We start from the raw sequence: 25,712 nt of genomic DNA, 5'->3' as shown, positions 1-25,712 counted from the left end.
TCAGAGTGAGTGTTTCCTCAGAGTGAGTGTTCCCTCAGAGTGAGTGTTTCCTCAGAGTGAGTGTTCCCTCAGAGTGAGTGTTCCCTCAGAGTGAGTGTTTACTCAGAGTGAGTGTTTACTCAGAGTGAGGGTTCCCTCAGAGTGAGTGTTCCCTCAGAGTGAGTGTTTCCTCAGAGTGAGTGTTTACTCAGAGTGAGTGTTCCCTCAGAGTGAGTGTTTCCTCAGAGTGAGGCTCCATTCAGCTATACAGACTGCTTTGTGACCACCACATGTTCAGACCAATCACAGCAGAGCGTCTGTTGGTATAGCAACCCCCCCCAGGTTACACTGCCAGCAGGACGCATCACTTCCTCTCTGTCACTGACGCCCCGTCAACACAGGCTAATGATGATGTCAGCGGGCGGAGGAGGAAGGTTAAGATTCGCTAACGACAGACAACTTCCTGTCAGTGAGCCTGTTTAATATAACCTCTGGCTGACCTAGATACACACACACACACACAAACACACACAGACACACACACAAACACAGACAGACAGACAGACACAGACACACACACACATGCACACACACACAGACAGACAGACAGACAGAGACACACACACACACACACACACACACACACACACACACACACACTAACTGAACGCTGTTGCAATGGACAGTAGTGGACACAGGGAGACGCCCATAAGTGAGTTGATGTTTGGGACTTCAGACTCTAGTCTGTTTGTGATTACACTTCCTCTAGTCAATTAGTTTGTGGGTTGAGCCAAGCGCCCTTTCAAAAAGTCATTACCACACAATGAGACGGAACTGAATCCAACTAAATCAAAGTGACGAGAAGAGGACTCGTTCCCATCCAATAGAGAATAGGACTCGTTCCCATCCAATAGAGAATAGGACTCGTTCCCATCCAATAGAGAATAGGACTCATTCCCATCCAATAGAGAATAGGACTCGTTCCCATCCAATAGAGAATAGGACTCATTCCAATAGAACAGAGAATAGGACTCATTCCAACAGAACAGAGAATAGGACTTGTTCCCATCCAATAGAGAGTAGGACTCATTCCCATCCAACAGAGAATAGGACTCATTCCAACAGAGAATAGGACTCATTCCAATAGAACAGAGAATAGGACTCATTCCAATAGAGAATAGTACTCATTCCAACAGAGAATAGGACTCATTCCTATAGAACAGAGAATAGGACTCATTCCCATCCAACAGAGAATAGGACTCATTCCTATAGAACAGAGAATAGGACTCATTCCCATCCAACAGAGAATAGGACTCCTTCCTATAGAACAGAGAATAGGACTCATTCCAACAGAACAGAGAATAGGACTCATTCCAACAGAACAGAGAATAGGACTCATTCCAACAGAGAATAGGACTCATTCCAATAGAACAGAGAATAGGACTCATTCCAATAGAGAATAGGACTCATTCCAACAGAGAATAGGACTCATTCCTATAGAACAGAGAATAGGACTCATTCCCATCCAACAGAGAATAGGACTCCTTCCTATAGAACAGAGAATAGGACTCATTCCAACAGAGAATAGGACTCATTCCAACAGAGTATAGGACTCATTCCAATAGAACAGAGAATAGGACTCATTCCTATAGAACAGAGAATAGGACTCATTCCAACAGAGAATAGGACTCATTCCAACAGAGAATAGGACTCATTCAAATAGAACAGAGAATAGGACTCATTCCAATAGAACAGAGAATAGGACTCATTCCCATCCAACAGAGAATAGGACTCATTCCAACAGAGAATAGGACTCATTCCAACAGAGAATAGGACTCATTCAAATAGAACAGAGAATAGGACTCATTCCAATAGAACAGAGAATAGGACTCATTCCCATCCAACAGAGAATAGGACTCCTTCCTATAGAACAGAGAATAGGACTCATTCCAACAGAGAATAGGACTCATTCCAACAGAGAATAGGACTCATTCAAATAGAACAGAGAATAGGACTCATTCCAATAGAACAGAGAATAGGACTCATTCCCATCCAACAGAGAATAGGACTCATTCCAACAGAGAATAGGACTCGTTCCTATAGAACAGAGAATAGGACTCATTCCAACAGAGAATAGGACTCATTCCAATAGAGAATATGATTCATTCCAATAGAACAGAGAATAGGACTCATTCTCATCCAATAGAGAATAGGACTCATTCCAACAGAGAATAGGACTCATTCCAACAGAGAATAGGACTCTTTCCAATAGAGAATAGGACTCATTCCAATAGAACAGAGAATAGGACTCATTCCAATAGAACAGAGAATAGGACTCATTCCAACAGAGAATAGGACTCTTTCCTATAGAACAGAGAATAGGACTCATTCCAACAGAGAATAGGACTCATTCCAATAGAGAATAGGACTCATTCCAATAGAACAGAGAATAGGACTCATTCCAACAGAGAATAGGACTCATTCCAATAGAGAATAGGACTCATTCCAATAGAACAGAGAATAGGACTCATTCCCATCCAATAGAGAATAGGACTCATTCCAATAGAACAGAGAATAGGACTCATTCCAATAGAACAGAGAATAAGACTCATTCCAACAGAGAATATGATTCATTCCAATAGAGAATAGGACTCATTCCAATAGAACAGAGAATAGGACTCATTCCAATAGAACAGAGAATAGGACTCATTCCAACAGAGAATATGACTCATTCCAATAGAACAGAGAATAGGACTCATTCCAACAGAGAATAGGACTCATTCCTATAGAACAGAGAATAGGACTCATTCCAATCCAACAGAGAATAGGACTCATTCCAACAGAGAATAGGACTCGTTCCTATAGAACAGAGAATAGGACTCATTCAAATAGAACAGAGAATAGGACTCATTCCAATAGAACAGAGAATAGGACTCATTCCCATCCAACAGAGAATAGGACTCATTCCTATAGAACAGAGAATAGGACTCATTCCCATCCAACAGAGAATAGGACTCATTCCTATAGAACAGAGAATAGGACTCATTCCAACAGAGAATAGGACTCGTTCCTATAGAACAGAGAATAGGACTCATTCCAACAGAGAATAGGACTCATTCCAATAGAACAGAGAATAGGACTCATTCCAATAGAGAATAGGACTCATTCCAACAGAGAATAGGACTCATTCCTATAGAACAGAGAATAGGACTCATTCCCATCCAACAGAGAATAGGACTCCTTCCTATAGAACAGAGAATAGGACTCATTCCAATAGAACAGAGAATAAGACTCATTCCAACAGAGAATATGATTCATTCCAATAGAGAATAGGACTCATTCCAATAGAACAGAGAATAGGACTCATTCCAATAGAACAGAGAATAGGACTCATTCCAACAGAGAATATGACTCATTCCAATAGAACAGAGAATAGGACTCATTCCAACAGAGAATAGGACTCATTCCTATAGAACAGAGAATAGGACTCATTCCAATCCAACAGAGAATAGGACTCATTCCAACAGAGAATAGGACTCGTTCCTATAGAACAGAGAATAGGACTCATTCAAATAGAACAGAGAATAGGACTCATTCCAATAGAACAGAGAATAGGACTCATTCCCATCCAACAGAGAATAGGACTCATTCCTATAGAACAGAGAATAGGACTCATTCCCATCCAACAGAGAATAGGACTCATTCCTATAGAACAGAGAATAGGACTCATTCCAACAGAGAATAGGACTCGTTCCTATAGAACAGAGAATAGGACTCATTCCAACAGAGAATAGGACTCATTCCAATAGAACAGAGAATAGGACTCATTCCAATAGAGAATAGGACTCATTCCAACAGAGAATAGGACTCATTCCTATAGAACAGAGAATAGGACTCATTCCCATCCAACAGAGAATAGGACTCCTTCCTATAGAACAGAGAATAGGACTCATTCCAACAGAGAATAGGACTCATTCCAACAGAGTATAGGACTCATTCCAATAGAACAGAGAATAGGACTCATTCCTATAGAACAGAGAATAGGACTCATTCCAACAGAGAATAGGACTCATTCCAACAGAGAATAGGACTCATTCAAATAGAACAGAGAATAGGACTCATTCCAATAGAACAGAGAATAGGACTCATTCCCATCCAACAGAGAATAGGACTCATTCCAACAGAGAATAGGACTCATTCCAACAGAGAATAGGACTCATTCAAATAGAACAGAGAATAGGACTCATTCCAATAGAACAGAGAATAGGACTCATTCCCATCCAACAGAGAATAGGACTCCTTCCTATAGAACAGAGAATAGGACTCATTCCAACAGAGAATAGGACTCATTCCAACAGAGAATAGGACTCATTCAAATAGAACAGAGAATAGGACTCATTCCAATAGAACAGAGAATAGGACTCATTCCCATCCAACAGAGAATAGGACTCATTCCAACAGAGAATAGGACTCGTTCCTATAGAACAGAGAATAGGACTCATTCCAACAGAGAATAGGACTCATTCCAACAGAGAATAGGACTCATTCAAATAGAACAGAGAATAGGACTCATTCCAATAGAACAGAGAATAGGACTCATTCCCATCCAACAGAGAATAGGACTCCTTCCTATAGAACAGAGAATAGGACTCATTCCAACAGAGAATAGGACTCATTCCAACAGAGAATAGGACTCATTCAAATAGAACAGAGAATAGGACTCATTCCAATAGAACAGAGAATAGGACTCATTCCCATCCAACAGAGAATAGGACTCGTTCCCATCCAATAGAGAATAGGACTCGTTCCCATCCAATAGAGAATAGGACTCGTTCCCATCCAATAGAGAATAGGACTCATTCCCATCCAATAGAGAATAGGACTCGTTCCCATCCAATAGAGAATAGGACTCATTCCAATAGAACAGAGAATAGGACTCATTCCAACAGAACAGAGAATAGGACTTGTTCCCATCCAATAGAGAGTAGGACTCATTCCCATCCAACAGAGAATAGGACTCATTCCAACAGAGAATAGGACTCATTCCAATAGAACAGAGAATAGGACTCATTCCAATAGAGAATAGTACTCATTCCAACAGAGAATAGGACTCATTCCTATAGAACAGAGAATAGGACTCATTCCCATCCAACAGAGAATAGGACTCATTCCTATAGAACAGAGAATAGGACTCATTCCCATCCAACAGAGAATAGGACTCCTTCCTATAGAACAGAGAATAGGACTCATTCCAACAGAACAGAGAATAGGACTCATTCCAACAGAACAGAGAATAGGACTCATTCCAACAGAGAATAGGACTCATTCCAATAGAACAGAGAATAGGACTCATTCCAATAGAGAATAGGACTCATTCCAACAGAGAATAGGACTCATTCCTATAGAACAGAGAATAGGACTCATTCCCATCCAACAGAGAATAGGACTCCTTCCTATAGAACAGAGAATAGGACTCATTCCAACAGAGAATAGGACTCATTCCAACAGAGTATAGGACTCATTCCAATAGAACAGAGAATAGGACTCATTCCTATAGAACAGAGAATAGGACTCATTCCAACAGAGAATAGGACTCATTCCAACAGAGAATAGGACTCATTCAAATAGAACAGAGAATAGGACTCATTCCAATAGAACAGAGAATAGGACTCATTCCCATCCAACAGAGAATAGGACTCATTCCAACAGAGAATAGGACTCATTCCAACAGAGAATAGGACTCATTCAAATAGAACAGAGAATAGGACTCATTCCAATAGAACAGAGAATAGGACTCATTCCCATCCAACAGAGAATAGGACTCCTTCCTATAGAACAGAGAATAGGACTCATTCCAACAGAGAATAGGACTCATTCCAACAGAGAATAGGACTCATTCAAATAGAACAGAGAATAGGACTCATTCCAATAGAACAGAGAATAGGACTCATTCCCATCCAACAGAGAATAGGACTCATTCCAACAGAGAATAGGACTCGTTCCTATAGAACAGAGAATAGGACTCATTCCAACAGAGAATAGGACTCATTCCAATAGAGAATATGATTCATTCCAATAGAACAGAGAATAGGACTCATTCTCATCCAATAGAGAATAGGACTCATTCCAACAGAGAATAGGACTCATTCCAACAGAGAATAGGACTCTTTCCAATAGAGAATAGGACTCATTCCAATAGAACAGAGAATAGGACTCATTCCAATAGAACAGAGAATAGGACTCATTCCAACAGAGAATAGGACTCTTTCCTATAGAACAGAGAATAGGACTCATTCCAACAGAGAATAGGACTCATTCCAATAGAGAATAGGACTCATTCCAATAGAACAGAGAATAGGACTCATTCCAACAGAGAATAGGACTCATTCCAATAGAGAATAGGACTCATTCCAATAGAACAGAGAATAGGACTCATTCCCATCCAATAGAGAATAGGACTCATTCCAATAGAACAGAGAATAGGACTCATTCCAATAGAACAGAGAATAAGACTCATTCCAACAGAGAATATGATTCATTCCAATAGAGAATAGGACTCATTCCAATAGAACAGAGAATAGGACTCATTCCAATAGAACAGAGAATAGGACTCATTCCAACAGAGAATATGACTCATTCCAATAGAACAGAGAATAGGACTCATTCCAACAGAGAATAGGACTCATTCCTATAGAACAGAGAATAGGACTCATTCCAATCCAACAGAGAATAGGACTCATTCCAACAGAGAATAGGACTCGTTCCTATAGAACAGAGAATAGGACTCATTCAAATAGAACAGAGAATAGGACTCATTCCAATAGAACAGAGAATAGGACTCATTCCCATCCAACAGAGAATAGGACTCATTCCTATAGAACAGAGAATAGGACTCATTCCCATCCAACAGAGAATAGGACTCATTCCTATAGAACAGAGAATAGGACTCATTCCAACAGAGAATAGGACTCGTTCCTATAGAACAGAGAATAGGACTCATTCCAACAGAGAATAGGACTCATTCCAATAGAACAGAGAATAGGACTCATTCCAATAGAGAATAGGACTCATTCCAACAGAGAATAGGACTCATTCCTATAGAACAGAGAATAGGACTCATTCCCATCCAACAGAGAATAGGACTCCTTCCTATAGAACAGAGAATAGGACTCATTCCAATAGAACAGAGAATAAGACTCATTCCAACAGAGAATATGATTCATTCCAATAGAGAATAGGACTCATTCCAATAGAACAGAGAATAGGACTCATTCCAATAGAACAGAGAATAGGACTCATTCCAACAGAGAATATGACTCATTCCAATAGAACAGAGAATAGGACTCATTCCAACAGAGAATAGGACTCATTCCTATAGAACAGAGAATAGGACTCATTCCAATCCAACAGAGAATAGGACTCATTCCAACAGAGAATAGGACTCGTTCCTATAGAACAGAGAATAGGACTCATTCAAATAGAACAGAGAATAGGACTCATTCCAATAGAACAGAGAATAGGACTCATTCCCATCCAACAGAGAATAGGACTCATTCCTATAGAACAGAGAATAGGACTCATTCCCATCCAACAGAGAATAGGACTCATTCCTATAGAACAGAGAATAGGACTCATTCCAACAGAGAATAGGACTCGTTCCTATAGAACAGAGAATAGGACTCATTCCAACAGAGAATAGGACTCATTCCAATAGAACAGAGAATAGGACTCATTCCAATAGAGAATAGGACTCATTCCAACAGAGAATAGGACTCATTCCTATAGAACAGAGAATAGGACTCATTCCCATCCAACAGAGAATAGGACTCCTTCCTATAGAACAGAGAATAGGACTCATTCCAACAGAGAATAGGACTCATTCCAACAGAGTATAGGACTCATTCCAATAGAACAGAGAATAGGACTCATTCCTATAGAACAGAGAATAGGACTCATTCCAACAGAGAATAGGACTCATTCCAACAGAGAATAGGACTCATTCAAATAGAACAGAGAATAGGACTCATTCCAATAGAACAGAGAATAGGACTCATTCCCATCCAACAGAGAATAGGACTCATTCCAACAGAGAATAGGACTCATTCCAACAGAGAATAGGACTCATTCAAATAGAACAGAGAATAGGACTCATTCCAATAGAACAGAGAATAGGACTCATTCCCATCCAACAGAGAATAGGACTCCTTCCTATAGAACAGAGAATAGGACTCATTCCAACAGAGAATAGGACTCATTCCAACAGAGAATAGGACTCATTCAAATAGAACAGAGAATAGGACTCATTCCAATAGAACAGAGAATAGGACTCATTCCCATCCAACAGAGAATAGGACTCATTCCAACAGAGAATAGGACTCGTTCCTATAGAACAGAGAATAGGACTCATTCCAACAGAGAATAGGACTCATTCCAACAGAGAATAGGACTCATTCAAATAGAACAGAGAATAGGACTCATTCCAATAGAACAGAGAATAGGACTCATTCCCATCCAACAGAGAATAGGACTCCTTCCTATAGAACAGAGAATAGGACTCATTCCAACAGAGAATAGGACTCATTCCAACAGAGAATAGGACTCATTCAAATAGAACAGAGAATAGGACTCATTCCAATAGAACAGAGAATAGGACTCATTCCCATCCAACAGAGAATAGGACTCATTCCAACAGAGAATAGGACTCGTTCCTATAGAACAGAGAATAGGACTCATTCCAACAGAGAATAGGACTCATTCCAATAGAGAATAGGATTCATTCCAATAGAACAGAGAATAGGACTCATTCTCATCCAATAGAGAATAGGACTCATTCCAACAGAGAATAGGACTCATTCCAACAGAGAATAGGACTCTTTCCAATAGAGAATAGGACTCATTCCAATAGAACAGAGAATAGGACTCATTCCAATAGAACAGAGAATAGGACTCATTCCAACAGAGAATAGGACTCATTCCAATAGAACAGAGAATAGGACTCATTCCAACAGAGAATAGGACTCATTCCAATAGAGAATAGGACTCATTCCAATAGAACAGAGAATAGGACTCATTCCCATCCAATAGAGAATAGGACTCATTCCAACAGAGAATAGGACTCATTCCAATAGAACAGAGAATAGGACTCATTCCAATAGAACAGAGAATAAGACTCATTCCAACAGAGAATATGATTCATTCCAATAGAGAATAGGACTCATTCCAATAGAACAGAGAATAGGACTCATTCCAATAGAACAGAGAATAGGACTCATTCCAACAGAGAATATGACTCATTCCAATAGAACAGAGAATAGGACTCATTCCAACAGAGAATAGGACTCATTCCTATAGAACAGAGAATAGGACTCATTCCAATCCAACAGAGAATAGGACTCATTCCAACAGAGAATAGGACTCGTTCCTATAGAACAGAGAATAGGACTCATTCAAATAGAACAGAGAATAGGACTCATTCCAATAGAACAGAGAATAGGACTCATTCCCATCCAACAGAGAATAGGACTCATTCCTATAGAACAGAGAATAGGACTCATTCCCATCCAACAGAGAATAGGACTCATTCCTATAGAACAGAGAATAGGACTCATTCCAACAGAGAATAGGACTCGTTCCTATAGAACAGAGAATAGGACTCATTCCAACAGAGAATAGGACTCATTCAAATAGAACAGAGAATAGGACTCATTCCAATAGAACAGAGAATAGGACTCATTCCCATCCAACAGAGAATAGGACTCATTCCAACAGAGAATAGGACTCGTTCCTATAGAACAGAGAATAGGACTCATTCCAACAGAGAATAGGACTCATTCCAATAGAGAATAGGATTCATTCCAATAGAACAGAGAATAGGACTCATTCCCATCCAATAGAGAATAGGACTCATTCCAACAGAGAATAGGACTCATTCCAACAGAGAATAGGACTCTTTCCAATAGAGAATAGGACTCATTCCAATAGAACAGAGAATAGGACTCATTCCAATAGAACAGAGAATAGGACTCATTCCAACAGAGAATAGGACTCTTTCCTATAGAACAGAGAATAGGACTCATTCCAACAGAGAATAGGACTCATTCCAATAGAGAATAGGACTCATTCCAATAGAACAGAGAATAAGACTCATTCCAACAGAGAATAGGACTCATTCCTATAGAACAGAGAATAGGACTCGTTTCCAATAGAACAGAGAATAGGACTCATTCCCATCCAATAGAGAATAGGAGTCATTCCAACAGAGAATAGGACTCATTCCAACAGAGAATAGGATTCATTCCAATAGAGAATAGGACTCATTCCAATAGAACAGAGAATAGGACTCATTCCAATAGAACAGAGAATAGGACTCATTCCAACAGAGAATAGCACTCATTCCAATAGAGAATAGGACTCATTCCAATAGAACAGAGAATAGGACTCATTCCAACAGAGAATAGGACTCATTCCAATAGAACAGAGAATAGGACTCATTCCAACAGAGAATAGCACTCATTCCAATAGAGAATAGGACTCATTCCAATAGAACAGAGAATAGGACTCATTCCCATCCAATAGAGAATAGGACTCATTCCAACAGAGAATAGGACTCATTCCAATAGAACAGAGAATAAGACTCATTCCAACAGAGAATAGGACTCATTCCTATAGAACAGAGAATAGGACTCATTCCAACAGAGAATAGGACTCATTCCAACAGAGAATAGGACTCATTCCAATCCAACAGAGAATAGGACTCATTCCAACAGAGAATAGGACTCATTCCAATCCAACAGAGAATAGGACTCATTCCAATCCAACAGAGAATAGGACTCATTCCAACAGAGAATAGGACTCATTCCAATAGAACAGAGAATAGGACTCATTCCAATAGAGAATAGTACTCATTCCAACAGAGAATAGGACTCATTCCTATAGAACAGAGAATAGGACTCATTCCCATCCAACAGAGAATAGGACTCATTCCTATAGAACAGAGAATAGGACTCATTCCCATCCAACAGAGAATAGCATCCTTCCTATAGAACAGAGAATAGGACTCATTCCAACAGAACAGAGAATAGGACTCATTCCAACAGAACAGAGAATAGGACTCATTCCAACAGAGAATAGGACTCATTCCAATAGAACAGAGAATAGGACTCATTCCAATAGAGAATAGGACTCATTCCAACAGAGAATAGGACTCATTCCTATAGAACAGAGAATAGGACTCATTCCCATCCAACAGAGAATAGGACTCCTTCCTATAGAACAGAGAATAGGACTCATTCCAACAGAGAATAGGACTCATTCCAACAGAGTATAGGACTCATTCCAATAGAACAGAGAATAGGACTCATTCCTATAGAACAGAGAATAGGACTCATTCCAACAGAGAATAGGACTCATTCCAACAGAGAATAGGACTCATTCAAATAGAACAGAGAATAGGACTCATTCCAATAGAACAGAGAATAGGACTCATTCCCATCCAACAGAGAATAGGACTCATTCCAACAGAGAATAGGACTCATTCCAACAGAGAATAGGACTCATTCAAATAGAACAAAGAATAGGACTCATTCCAATAGAACAGAGAATAGGACTCATTCCCATCCAACAGAGAATAGGACTCCTTCCTATAGAACAGAGAATAGGACTCATTCCAACAGAGAATAGGACTCATTCCAACAGAGAATAGGACTCATTCAAATAGAACAGAGAATAGGACTCATTCCAATAGAACAGAGAATAGGACTCATTCCCATCCAACAGAGAATAGGACTCATTCCAACAGAGAATAGGACTCGTTCCTATAGAACAGAGAATAGGACTCATTCCAACAGAGAATAGGACTCATTCCAATAGAGAATATGATTCATTCCAATAGAACAGAGAATAGGACTCATTCTCATCCAATAGAGAATAGGACTCATTCCAACAGAGAATAGGACTCATTCCAACAGAGAATAGGACTCTTTCCAATAGAGAATAGGACTCATTCCAATAGAACAGAGAATAGGACTCATTCCAATAGAACAGAGAATAGGACTCATTCCAACAGAGAATAGGACTCTTTCCTATAGAACAGACAATAGGACTCATTCCAACAGAGAATAGGACTCATTCCAATAGAGAATAGGACTCATTCCAATAGAACAGAGAATAGGACTCATTCCAACAGAGAATAGGACTCATTCCAATAGAGAATAGGACTCATTCCAATAGAACAGAGAATAGGACTCATTCCCATCCAATAGAGAATAGGACTCATTCCAATAGAACAGAGAATAGGACTCATTCCAATAGAACAGAGAATAAGACTCATTCCAACAGAGAATATGATTCATTCCAATAGAGAATAGGACTCATTCCAATAGAACAGAGAATAGGACTCATTCCAATAGAACAGAGAATAGGACTCATTCCAACAGAGAATATGACTCATTCCAATAGAACAGAGAATAGGACTCATTCCAACAGAGAATAGGACTCATTCCTATAGAACAGAGAATAGGACTCATTCCAATCCAACAGAGAATAGGACTCATTCCAACAGAGAATAGGACTCGTTCCTATAGAACAGAGAATAGGACTCATTCAAATAGAACAGAGAATAGGACTCATTCCAATAGAACAGAGAATAGGACTCATTCCCATCCAACAGAGAATAGGACTCATTCCTATAGAACAGAGAATAGGACTCATTCCCATCCAACAGAGAATAGGACTCATTCCTATAGAACAGAGAATAGGACTCATTCCAACAGAGAATAGGACTCGTTCCTATAGAACAGAGAATAGGACTCATTCCAACAGAGAATAGGACTCATTCCAATAGAACAGAGAATAGGACTCATTCCAATAGAGAATAGGACTCATTCCAACAGAGAATAGGACTCATTCCTATAGAACAGAGAATAGGACTCATTCCCATCCAACAGAGAATAGGACTCCTTCCTATAGAACAGAGAATAGGACTCATTCCAACAGAGAATAGGACTCATTCCAACAGAGTATAGGACTCATTCCAATAGAACAGAGAATAGGACTCATTCCTATAGAACAGAGAATAGGACTCATTCCAACAGAGAATAGGACTCATTCCAACAGAGAATAGGACTCATTCAAATAGAACAGAGAATAGGACTCATTCCAATAGAACAGAGAATAGGACTCATTCCCATCCAACAGAGAATAGGACTCATTCCAACAGAGAATAGGACTCATTCCAACAGAGAATAGGACTCATTCAAATAGAACAGAGAATAGGACTCATTCCAATAGAACAGAGAATAGGACTCATTCCCATCCAACAGAGAATAGGACTCCTTCCTATAGAACAGAGAATAGGACTCATTCCAACAGAGAATAGGACTCATTCCAACAGAGAATAGGACTCATTCAAATAGAACAGAGAATAGGACTCATTCCAATAGAACAGAGAATAGGACTCATTCCCATCCAACAGAGAATAGGACTCATTCCAACAGAGAATAGGACTCGTTCCTATAGAACAGAGAATAGGACTCATTCCAACAGAGAATAGGACTCATTCCAACAGAGAATAGGACTCATTCAAATAGAACAGAGAATAGGACTCATTCCAATAGAACAGAGAATAGGACTCATTCCCATCCAACAGAGAATAGGACTCCTTCCTATAGAACAGAGAATAGGACTCATTCCAACAGAGAATAGGACTCATTCCAACAGAGAATAGGACTCATTCAAATAGAACAGAGAATAGGACTCATTCCAATAGAACAGAGAATAGGACTCATTCCCATCCAACAGAGAATAGGACTCATTCCAACAGAGAATAGGACTCGTTCCTATAGAACAGAGAATAGGACTCATTCCAACAGAGAATAGGACTCATTCCAATAGAGAATAGGATTCATTCCAATAGAACAGAGAATAGGACTCATTCTCATCCAATAGAGAATAGGACTCATTCCAACAGAGAATAGGACTCATTCCAACAGAGAATAGGACTCTTTCCAATAGAGAATAGGACTCATTCCAATAGAACAGAGAATAGGACTCATTCCAATAGAACAGAGAATAGGACTCATTCCAACAGAGAATAGGACTCATTCCAATAGAACAGAGAATAGGACTCATTCCAACAGAGAATAGGACTCATTCCAATAGAGAATAGGACTCATTCCAATAGAACAGAGAATAGGACTCATTCCCATCCAATAGAGAATAGGACTCATTCCAACAGAGAATAGGACTCATTCCAATAGAACAGAGAATAGGACTCATTCCAATAGAACAGAGAATAAGACTCATTCCAACAGAGAATATGATTCATTCCAATAGAGAATAGGACTCATTCCAATAGAACAGAGAATAGGACTCATTCCAATAGAACAGAGAATAGGACTCATTCCAACAGAGAATATGACTCATTCCAATAGAACAGAGAATAGGACTCATTCCAACAGAGAATAGGACTCATTCCTATAGAACAGAGAATAGGACTCATTCCAATCCAACAGAGAATAGGACTCATTCCAACAGAGAATAGGACTCGTTCCTATAGAACAGAGAATAGGACTCATTCAAATAGAACAGAGAATAGGACTCATTCCAATAGAACAGAGAATAGGACTCATTCCCATCCAACAGAGAATAGGACTCATTCCTATAGAACAGAGAATAGGACTCATTCCCATCCAACAGAGAATAGGACTCATTCCTATAGAACAGAGAATAGGACTCATTCCAACAGAGAATAGGACTCGTTCCTATAGAACAGAGAATAGGACTCATTCCAACAGAGAATAGGACTCATTCAAATAGAACAGAGAATAGGACTCATTCCAATAGAACAGAGAATAGGACTCATTCCCATCCAACAGAGAATAGGACTCATTCCAACAGAGAATAGGACTCGTTCCTATAGAACAGAGAATAGGACTCATTCCAACAGAGAATAGGACTCATTCCAATAGAGAATAGGATTCATTCCAATAGAACAGAGAATAGGACTCATTCCCATCCAATAGAGAATAGGACTCATTCCAACAGAGAATAGGACTCATTCCAACAGAGAATAGGACTCTTTCCAATAGAGAATAGGACTCATTCCAATAGAACAGAGAATAGGACTCATTCCAATAGAACAGAGAATAGGACTCATTCCAACAGAGAATAGGACTCTTTCCTATAGAACAGAGAATAGGACTCATTCCAACAGAGAATAGGACTCATTCCAATAGAGAATAGGACTCATTCCAATAGAACAGAGAATAAGACTCATTCCAACAGAGAATAGGACTCATTCCTATAGAACAGAGAATAGGACTCGTTTCCAATAGAACAGAGAATAGGACTCATTCCCATCCAATAGAGAATAGGAGTCATTCCAACAGAGAATAGGACTCATTCCAACAGAGAATAGGATTCATTCCAATAGAGAATAGGACTCATTCCAATAGAACAGAGAATAGGACTCATTCCAATAGAACAGAGAATAGGACTCATTCCAACAGAGAATAGCACTCATTCCAATAGAGAATAGGACTCATTCCAATAGAACAGAGAATAGGACTCATTCCAACAGAGAATAGGACTCATTCCAATAGAACAGAGAATAGGACTCATTCCAACAGAGAATAGCACTCATTCCAATAGAGAATAGGACTCATTCCAATAGAACAGAGAATAGGACTCATTCCCATCCAATAGAGAATAGGACTCATTCCAACAGAGAATAGGACTCATTCCAATAGAACAGAGAATAAGACTCATTCCAACAGAGAATAGGACTCATTCCTATAGAACAGAGAATAGGACTCATTCCAACAGAGAATAGGACTCATTCCAACAGAGAATAGGACTCATTCCAATCCAACAGAGAATAGGACTCATTCCAACAGAGAATAGGACTCATTCCAATCCAACAGAGAATAGGACTCATTCCAATCCAACAGAGAATAGGACTCATTCCAACAGAGAATAGGACTCATTCCAATAGAACAGAGAATAGGACTCATTCCAATAGAGAATAGTACTCATTCCAACAGAGAATAGGACTCATTCCTATAGAACAGAGAATAGGACTCATTCCCATCCAACAGAGAATAGGACTCATTCCTATAGAACAGAGAATAGGACTCATTCCCATCCAACAGAGAATAGCATCCTTCCTATAGAACAGAGAATAGGACTCATTCCAACAGAACAGAGAATAGGACTCATTCCAACAGAACAGAGAATAGGACTCATTCCAACAGAGAATAGGACTCATTCCAATAGAACAGAGAATAGGACTCATTCCAATAGAGAATAGGACTCATTCCAACAGAGAATAGGACTCATTCCTATAGAACAGAGAATAGGACTCATTCCCATCCAACAGAGAATAGGACTCCTTCCTATAGAACAGAGAATAGGACTCATTCCAACAGAGAATAGGACTCATTCCAACAGAGTATAGGACTCATTCCAATAGAACAGAGAATAGGACTCATTCCTATAGAACAGAGAATAGGACTCATTCCAACAGAGAATAGGACTCATTCCAACAGAGAATAGGACTCATTCAAATAGAACAGAGAATAGGACTCATTCCAATAGAACAGAGAATAGGACTCATTCCCATCCAACAGAGAATAGGACTCATTCCAACAGAGAATAGGACTCATTCCAACAGAGAATAGGACTCATTCAAATAGAACAAAGAATAGGACTCATTCCAATAGAACAGAGAATAGGACTCATTCCCATCCAACAGAGAATAGGACTCCTTCCTATAGAACAGAGAATAGGACTCATTCCAACAGAGAATAGGACTCATTCCAACAGAGAATAGGACTCATTCAAATAGAACAGAGAATAGGACTCATTCCAATAGAACAGAGAATAGGACTCATTCCCATCCAACAGAGAATAGGACTCATTCCAACAGAGAATAGGACTCGTTCCTATAGAACAGAGAATAGGACTCATTCCAACAGAGAATAGGACTCATTCCAATAGAGAATATGATTCATTCCAATAGAACAGAGAATAGGACTCATTCTCATCCAATAGAGAATAGGACTCATTCCAACAGAGAATAGGACTCATTCCAACAGAGAATAGGACTCTTTCCAATAGAGAATAGGACTCATTCCAATAGAACAGAGAATAGGACTCATTCCAATAGAACAGAGAATAGGACTCATTCCAACAGAGAATAGGACTCTTTCCTATAGAACAGACAATAGGACTCATTCCAACAGAGAATAGGACTCATTCCAATAGAGAATAGGACTCATTCCAATAGAACAGAGAATAGGACTCATTCCAACAGAGAATAGGACTCATTCCAATAGAGAATAGGACTCATTCCAATAGAACAGAGAATAGGACTCATTCCCATCCAATAGAGAATAGGACTCATTCCAATAGAACAGAGAATAGGACTCATTCCAATAGAACAGAGAATAAGACTCATTCCAACAGAGAATATGATTCATTCCAATAGAGAATAGGACTCATTCCAATAGAACAGAGAATAGGACTCATTCCAATAGAACAGAGAATAGGACTCATTCCAACAGAGAATATGACTCATTCCAATAGAACAGAGAATAGGACTCATTCCAACAGAGAATAGGACTCATTCCTATAGAACAGAGAATAGGACTCATTCCAATCCAACAGAGAATAGGACTCATTCCAACAGAGAATAGGACTCGTTCCTATAGAACAGAGAATAGGACTCATTCAAATAGAACAGAGAATAGGACTCATTCCAATAGAACAGAGAATAGGACTCATTCCCATCCAACAGAGAATAGGACTCATTCCTATAGAACAGAGAATAGGACTCATTCCCATCCAACAGAGAATAGGACTCATTCCTATAGAACAGAGAATAGGACTCATTCCAACAGAGAATAGGACTCGTTCCTATAGAACAGAGAATAGGACTCATTCCAACAGAGAATAGGACTCATTCCAATAGAACAGAGAATAGGACTCATTCCAATAGAGAATAGGACTCATTCCAACAGAGAATAGGACTCATTCCTATAGAACAGAGAATAGGACTCATTCCCATCCAACAGAGAATAGGACTCCTTCCTATAGAACAGAGAATAGGACTCATTCCAACAGAGAATAGGACTCATTCCAACAGAGTATAGGACTCATTCCAATAGAACAGAGAATAGGACTCATTCCTATAGAACAGAGAATAGGACTCATTCCAACAGAGAATAGGACTCATTCCAACAGAGAATAGGACTCATTCAAATAGAACAGAGAATAGGACTCATTCCAATAGAACAGAGAATAGGACTCATTCCCATCCAACAGAGAATAGGACTCATTCCAACAGAGAATAGGACTCATTCCAACAGAGAATAGGACTCATTCAAATAGAACAGAGAATAGGACTCATTCCAATAGAACAGAGAATAGGACTCATTCCCATCCAACAGAGAATAGGACTCCTTCCTATAGAACAGAGAATAGGACTCATTCCAACAGAGAATAGGACTCATTCCAACAGAGAATAGGACTCATTCAAATAGAACAGAGAATAGGACTCATTCCAATAGAACAGAGAATAGGACTCATTCCCATCCAACAGAGAATAGGACTCATTCCAACAGAGAATAGGACTCGTTCCTATAGAACAGAGAATAGGACTCATTCCAACAGAGAATAGGACTCATTCCAACAGAGAATAGGACTCATTCAAATAGAACAGAGAATAGGACTCATTCCAATAGAACAGAGAATAGGACTCATTCCCATCCAACAGAGAATAGGACTCCTTCCTATAGAACAGAGAATAGGACTCATTCCAACAGAGAATAGGACTCATTCCAACAGAGAATAGGACTCATTCAAATAGAACAGAGAATAGGACTCATTCCAATAGAACAGAGAATAGGACTCATTCCCATCCAACAGAGAATAGGACTCATTCCAACAGAGAATAGGACTCGTTCCTATAGAACAGAGAATAGGACTCATTCCAACAGAGAATAGGACTCATTCCAATAGAGAATAGGATTCATTCCAATAGAACAGAGAATAGGACTCATTCTCATCCAATAGAGAATAGGACTCATTCCAACAGAGAATAGGACTCATTCCAACAGAGAATAGGACTCTTTCCAATAGAGAATAGGACTCATTCCAATAGAACAGAGAATAGGACTCATTCCAATAGAACAGAGAATAGGACTCATTCCAACAGAGAATAGGACTCATTCCAATAGAACAGAGAATAGGACTCATTCCAACAGAGAATAGGACTCATTCCAATAGAGAATAGGACTCATTCCAATAGAACAGAGAATAGGACTCATTCCCATCCAATAGAGAATAGGACTCATTCCAACAGAGAATAGGACTCATTCCAATAGAACAGAGAATAGGACTCATTCCAATAGAACAGAGAATAAGACTCATTCCAACAGAGAATATGATTCATTCCAATAGAGAATAGGACTCATTCCAATAGAACAGAGAATAGGACTCATTCCAATAGAACAGAGAATAGGACTCATTCCAACAGAGAATATGACTCATTCCAATAGAACAGAGAATAGGACTCATTCCAACAGAGAATAGGACTCATTCCTATAGAACAGAGAATAGGACTCATTCCAATCCAACAGAGAATAGGACTCATTCCAACAGAGAATAGGACTCGTTCCTATAGAACAGAGAATAGGACTCATTCAAATAGAACAGAGAATAGGACTCATTCCAATAGAACAGAGAATAGGACTCATTCCCATCCAACAGAGAATAGGACTCATTCCTATAGAACAGAGAATAGGACTCATTCCCATCCAACAGAGAATAGGACTCATTCCTATAGAACAGAGAATAGGACTCATTCCAACAGAGAATAGGACTCGTTCCTATAGAACAGAGAATAGGACTCATTCCAACAGAGAATAGGACTCATTCAAATAGAACAGAGAATAGGACTCATTCCAATAGAACAGAGAATAGGACTCATTCCCATCCAACAGAGAATAGGACTCATTCCAACAGAGAATAGGACTCGTTCCTATAGAACAGAGAATAGGACTCATTCCAACAGAGAATAGGACTCATTCCAATAGAGAATAGGATTCATTCCAATAGAACAGAGAATAGGACTCATTCCCATCCAATAGAGAATAGGACTCATTCCAACAGAGAATAGGACTCATTCCAACAGAGAATAGGACTCTTTCCAATAGAGAATAGGACTCATTCCAATAGAACAGAGAATAGGACTCATTCCAATAGAACAGAGAATAGGACTCATTCCAACAGAGAATAGGACTCTTTCCTATAGAACAGAGAATAGGACTCATTCCAACAGAGAATAGGACTCATTCCAATAGAGAATAGGACTCATTCCAATAGAACAGAGAATAGGACTCATTCCCATCCAACAGAGAATAGGACTCATTCCAATAGAACAGAGAATAAGACTCATTCCAACAGAGAATAGGACTCATTCCTATAGAACAGAGAATAGGACTCGTTTCCAATAGAACAGAGAATAGGACTCATTCCCATCCAATAGAGAATAGGAGTCATTCCAACAGAGAATAGGACTCATTCCAACAGAGAATAGGATTCATTCCAATAGAGAATAGGACTCATTCCAATAGAACAGAGAATAGGACTCATTCCAATAGAACAGAGAATAGGACTCATTCCAACAGAGAATAGGACTCATTCCTATAGAACAGAGAATAGGACTCATTCCCATCCAACAGAGAATAGGACTCCTTCCTATAGAACAGAGAATAGGACTCATTCCAACAGAGAATAGGACTCATTCCAACAGAGTATAGGACTCATTCCAATAGAACAGAGAATAGGACTCATTCCTATAGAACAGAGAATAGGACTCATTCCAACAGAGAATAGGACTCATTCCAACAGAGAATAGGACTCATTCAAATAGAACAGAGAATAGGACTCATTCCAATAGAACAGAGAATAGGACTCATTCCCATCCAACAGAGAATAGGACTCATTCCAACAGAGAATAGGACTCATTCCAACAGAGAATAGGACTCATTCAAATAGAACAAAGAATAGGACTCATTCCAATAGAACAGAGAATAGGACTCATTCCCATCCAACAGAGAATAGGACTCCTTCCTATAGAACAGAGAATAGGACTCATTCCAACAGAGAATAGGACTCATTCCAACAGAGAATAGGACTCATTCAAATAGAACAGAGAATAGGACTCATTCCAATAGAACAGAGAATAGGACTCATTCCCATCCAACAGAGAATAGGACTCATTCCAACAGAGAATAGGACTCGTTCCTATAGAACAGAGAATAGAACTCATTCCAACAGAGAATAGGACTCATTCCAATAGAGAATATGATTCATTCCAATAGAACAGAGAATAGGACTCATTCTCATCCAATAGAGAATAGGACTCATTCCAACAGAGAATAGGACTCATTCCAACAGAGAATAGGACTCTTTCCAATAGAGAATAGGACTCATTCCAATAGAACAGAGAATAGGACTCATTCCAATAGAACAGAGAATAGGACTCATTCCAACAGAGAATAGGACTCTTTCCTATAGAACAGAGAATAGGACTCATTCCAACAGAGAATAGGACTCATTCCAACAGAGAATAGGACTCATTCCAATCCAACAGAGAATAGGACTCATTCCAACAGAGAATAGGACTCATTCCAATCCAACAGAGAATAGGACTCATTCCAATCCAACAGAGAATAGGACTCATTCCAATCCAACAGAGAATAGGACTCATTCCAATCCAACAGAGAATAGGACTCATTCCAATCCAACAGAGAATAGGACTCATTCCAATCCAACAGAGAATAGGACTCATTCCAATCCAACAGAGAATAGGACTCATTCCATTCCAACAGAGAATAGGACTCATTCCAACAGAGAATAGGACTCATTCCAACAGAGAATAGGACTCATTCCAATCCAACAGAGAATAGGACTCATTCCAACAGAGAATAGGACTCATTCCAATCCAACAGAGAATAGGACTCATTCCATTCCAACAGAGAATAGGACTCATTCCAACAGAGAATAGGACTCATTCCAATCCAACAGAGAATAGGACTCATTCCAACAGAGAATAGGACTCATTCCAATCCAACAGAGAATAGGACTCATTCCATTCCAACAGAGAATAGGACTCATTCCAACAGAGAATAGGACTCATTCCAACAGAGAATAGGACTCATTCCAATCCAACACATAACAACACACACACATTCCAAGGACACAAATCCAAAACACACCCATTTCCACAAACACGCGCCCGCTAACACACATACACAAACCGCCCACACACACACAAAAACACACAAAACCCCACCACACAACAACACACTCACATGTGCGCACGCTCACACAGACATCTGTAGAACAGCCGTATCGTTGTAGCCTGACGCGTCTCAACGGGGAAGGGTTTGATGACGGGGACTGGAATCACTGAGGTGTGTTGTACTCACCGTGTGGCCAGTTTATGACAGACGACTCCGCTGTCTGTGATGACCTCACTGAGACGCAGCTCTATGTGGACCTTTCCCTGAGAAACACAGTGTTACCATGGTTATCAAATCGAATCCTATTGGTCACATACACATGGTTATCAAATCCTATTGGTCACATACACATGGTTATCAGATCTTATTGGTCACATACACATGGTTATCAAATCGAATCCTATTGGTCACATACACATGGTTATCAGATCTTATTGGTCACATACACATGGTTAGCAGATCTTATTGGTCACATACACATGGTTATCAAATCTTATTGGTCACATACACATGGTTAGCAGATGTTATTGGTCACATACACATGGTTATCAGATGTTACTGTGGGTCAATGTGGTATGAAGTGTATGGGGGGTCAATGTGGTATGAACTATATGGGGGGTCAATGTGGTATGAACTGTATGGGGGGTCAATGTGGTATGAACTGTATGGGGGGTCAATGTGGTATGAAATGTATGGGGGGGGTCAATGTGGTATGAAATGTATGGGGGGGGTCAATGTGGTATGAACTGTATGGGGGGGATCAATGTGGTATGAACTGTATGGGGGGGGTCAATGTGGTATGAACTGTATGGGGGGGTGAATGTGGTATGAACTGTATGGGGGGTCAATGTAGTATGAACTGTATGGGGGGGTCAATGTGGTATGAACTGCATGGGGGGGTCAATGTGGTATGAACTGTATGGGGGGTCAATGTGGTATGAACTGTATGGGGGGGGTCAATGTGGTATGAACTGTATGGGGGGGGGTCAATGTGGTATGAACTGTATGGTGATGGGGGGGTCAATGTGGTATGAACTGTATGGGGGGGTCAATGTGGTATGAACTGTATGGGGGGGGGGGTCAATGTAGTATGAACTGTATGGGGGGGGTCAATGTGGTATGAACTGTATGGTGATGGGGGGGGTCAATGTGGTATGAACTGTATGGGGGGATCAATGTGGTATGAACTGCATGGGGGGGTCAATGTGGTATGAACTGCATGGGGGGGTCAATGTGGTATGAACTGTATGGGGGGTCAATGTGGTATGAACTGTATGGGGGGGTCAATGTGGTATGAACTGTATGGGGGGGTCAATGTGGTATGAACTGTATGGGGGGGGTCAATGTGGTATGAACTGTATGGGGGGATCAATGTGGTATGAACTGCATGGGGGGGTAAATGTGGTACTGTATGGGGGGTCAATGTGGTCTGAACTGTATGGGGGGGTCAATGTGGTCTGAACTGTATGGGGGGTCAATGTGGTATGAACTGTATGGGGGGGTCAATGTGGTATGAACTGTATGGGGGGTCAATGTGGTATGAACTGTATGGGGGGGTAAATGTGGTACTGTATGGGGGGTCAATGTGGTCTGAACTGTATGGGGGGGTCAATGTGGTCTGAACTGTATGGGGGGTCAATGTGGTATGAACTGTATGGGGGGTCAATGTGGTATGAACTGCATGGGGGGGTCAATGTGGTATGAACTGTATGGGGGGGTCAATGTGGTATGAAATGTATGGGGGGGTCAATGTAGAATAAACTGTATGGGGGATCAATGTGGTATGAACTGTATGGGGGGGGTTCAATGTGGTTTGAACTGTATGGGGGGTGAATGTGGTATGAACTGCATGGTGATGGGGGGGGTCAATGTGGTATGAACTGCATGGGGGGGTCAATGTGGAATAAAATGTATGGGGGGGGGGTCAATGTGGTATGAACTGCATGGGGGGGGTCAATGTGGTTTGAACTGTATGGGGGGTGAATGTGGTATGAACTGTATGGGGGATCAATGTGGTATGAACTGCATGGGGGGGGTCAATGCGGTATGAACTGTATGGGGGGGTCAATGTGGTATGAACTGTATGGTGATGGGGGGGGTCAATGTGGTATGAACTGTATGGGGGGGGTCAATGTGGTATGAAATGTATGGGGGGGGTCAATGTGGAATAAACTGTATGGGGGGATCAATGTGGTATGAACTGTATGGGGGGGGGTCAATGTGGTATGAACTGTATGGGGGGGGTGAATGTGGTATGAACTGCATGGGGGGTCAATGTGGTATGAACTGTATGGGGGGGGGTCAATGTGGAATAAACTGTATGGGGGGGTCAATGTGGTATGAAGTGTATGGGGGGTCAATGTGGTATGAACTGTATGGGGGGGTCAATGTGGTATGAACTGTATGGGGGGTCAATGTGGTATGAACTGTATGGGGGGGGTCAATGTAGTATGAAATGTATGGGGGGGTCAATGTGGTATGAACTGCATGGGGGGGTGAATGTGGTATGAACTGCATGGGGGGGTCTATGTGGACGGGCTGCCTTCTGAGAATTCGTAGGCGATCGAATAAACCTCCACTTCCTTCCATTCTGCTAGCAAACGTGCCATCTTGTGACAACAAAATAGATGACCTACGCAGAAGATTAAAAGATTGTGTGTGTGTGTGTGTGTGTTTGTGTGTGTGTGTGTTCTCCGTCCTACAGACCTGAACCTCTGAGTCTGCGCTGACGTGTCTCAGAGGGAACCAGGTGTCTTTACCATGATACCTCTGGAGGTCTTCTTTCTTCACTGCTACCTTACCTACACACACACACACACACACACACACACACACACACACACACACACACACACACACACACACACACACACACACACGCACACACACACACACACACACACACACACACAGCAAAATTAGGTACAACACACACACATGTTGCACACCTGTGTCAGAGCAGAATTAGAGCTGCAGTCAGACAGACGGACGGACAGACAGACCTTAATTTCTCACAAACACATAATATAATGTACATTGATCCAAGGCAGTTGAGAATCTATTCCACACGAGACCACCTCCATGGCCCTTCTCTTCTCTCTTTCTAACTATCCCTCTCTCTCTCTCTGTCTCTCTCTCTCTCTGTCTCTCTCTGTCTCTCTCTCTCTCTCTCTCTCTCTGTCTCACTCTCTATCTCTGTCTCTCTCTCTCTCTCTATCTCCTCTCTCTCTATCTCCTCTCTCTATCTCCTCTCTCTCTATCTCCTCTCTCTATCTCCTCTCAATTCAATTCAATTCAATTCAAGGGCTTTATTGGCATGGGAAACATGTGTTAACATTGCCAAAGCAAGTGAGGTAGACAACATACAAAGTGAATATATAAAGTGAAAAACAACAAAAATTAACAGTAAACATTACACATACAGAA

At 40.4% G+C, this 25,712-nt stretch overlaps 1 protein-coding gene across 1 annotated transcript in view; it reads right to left on the bottom strand.

Annotated features, from left to right (window-relative positions):
- The window catches only part of LOC116362656 (ras GTPase-activating protein 3), a gene marked incomplete at its 3' end in the record, with an annotated part of 95,784 nt that overhangs the window by 6,778 nt on the left and 63,294 nt on the right, over positions 1-25,712 (bottom strand). The window contains 2 exon segments of the mRNA XM_031816712.1: positions 22,473-22,549; positions 24,993-25,087. Coding sequence (XP_031672572.1) covers positions 22,473-22,549; positions 24,993-25,087 — 172 coding nt within the window.

This window comes from Oncorhynchus kisutch, unplaced genomic scaffold (assembly GCF_002021735.2).
Source record: "Oncorhynchus kisutch isolate 150728-3 unplaced genomic scaffold, Okis_V2 scaffold859, whole genome shotgun sequence".
NCBI lineage: Eukaryota > Metazoa > Chordata > Actinopteri > Salmoniformes > Salmonidae > Oncorhynchus > Oncorhynchus kisutch.
The sequence above is the reverse complement of the archived record's forward strand: the minus strand, read 5'-3'. Positions and strand labels throughout refer to the sequence as shown.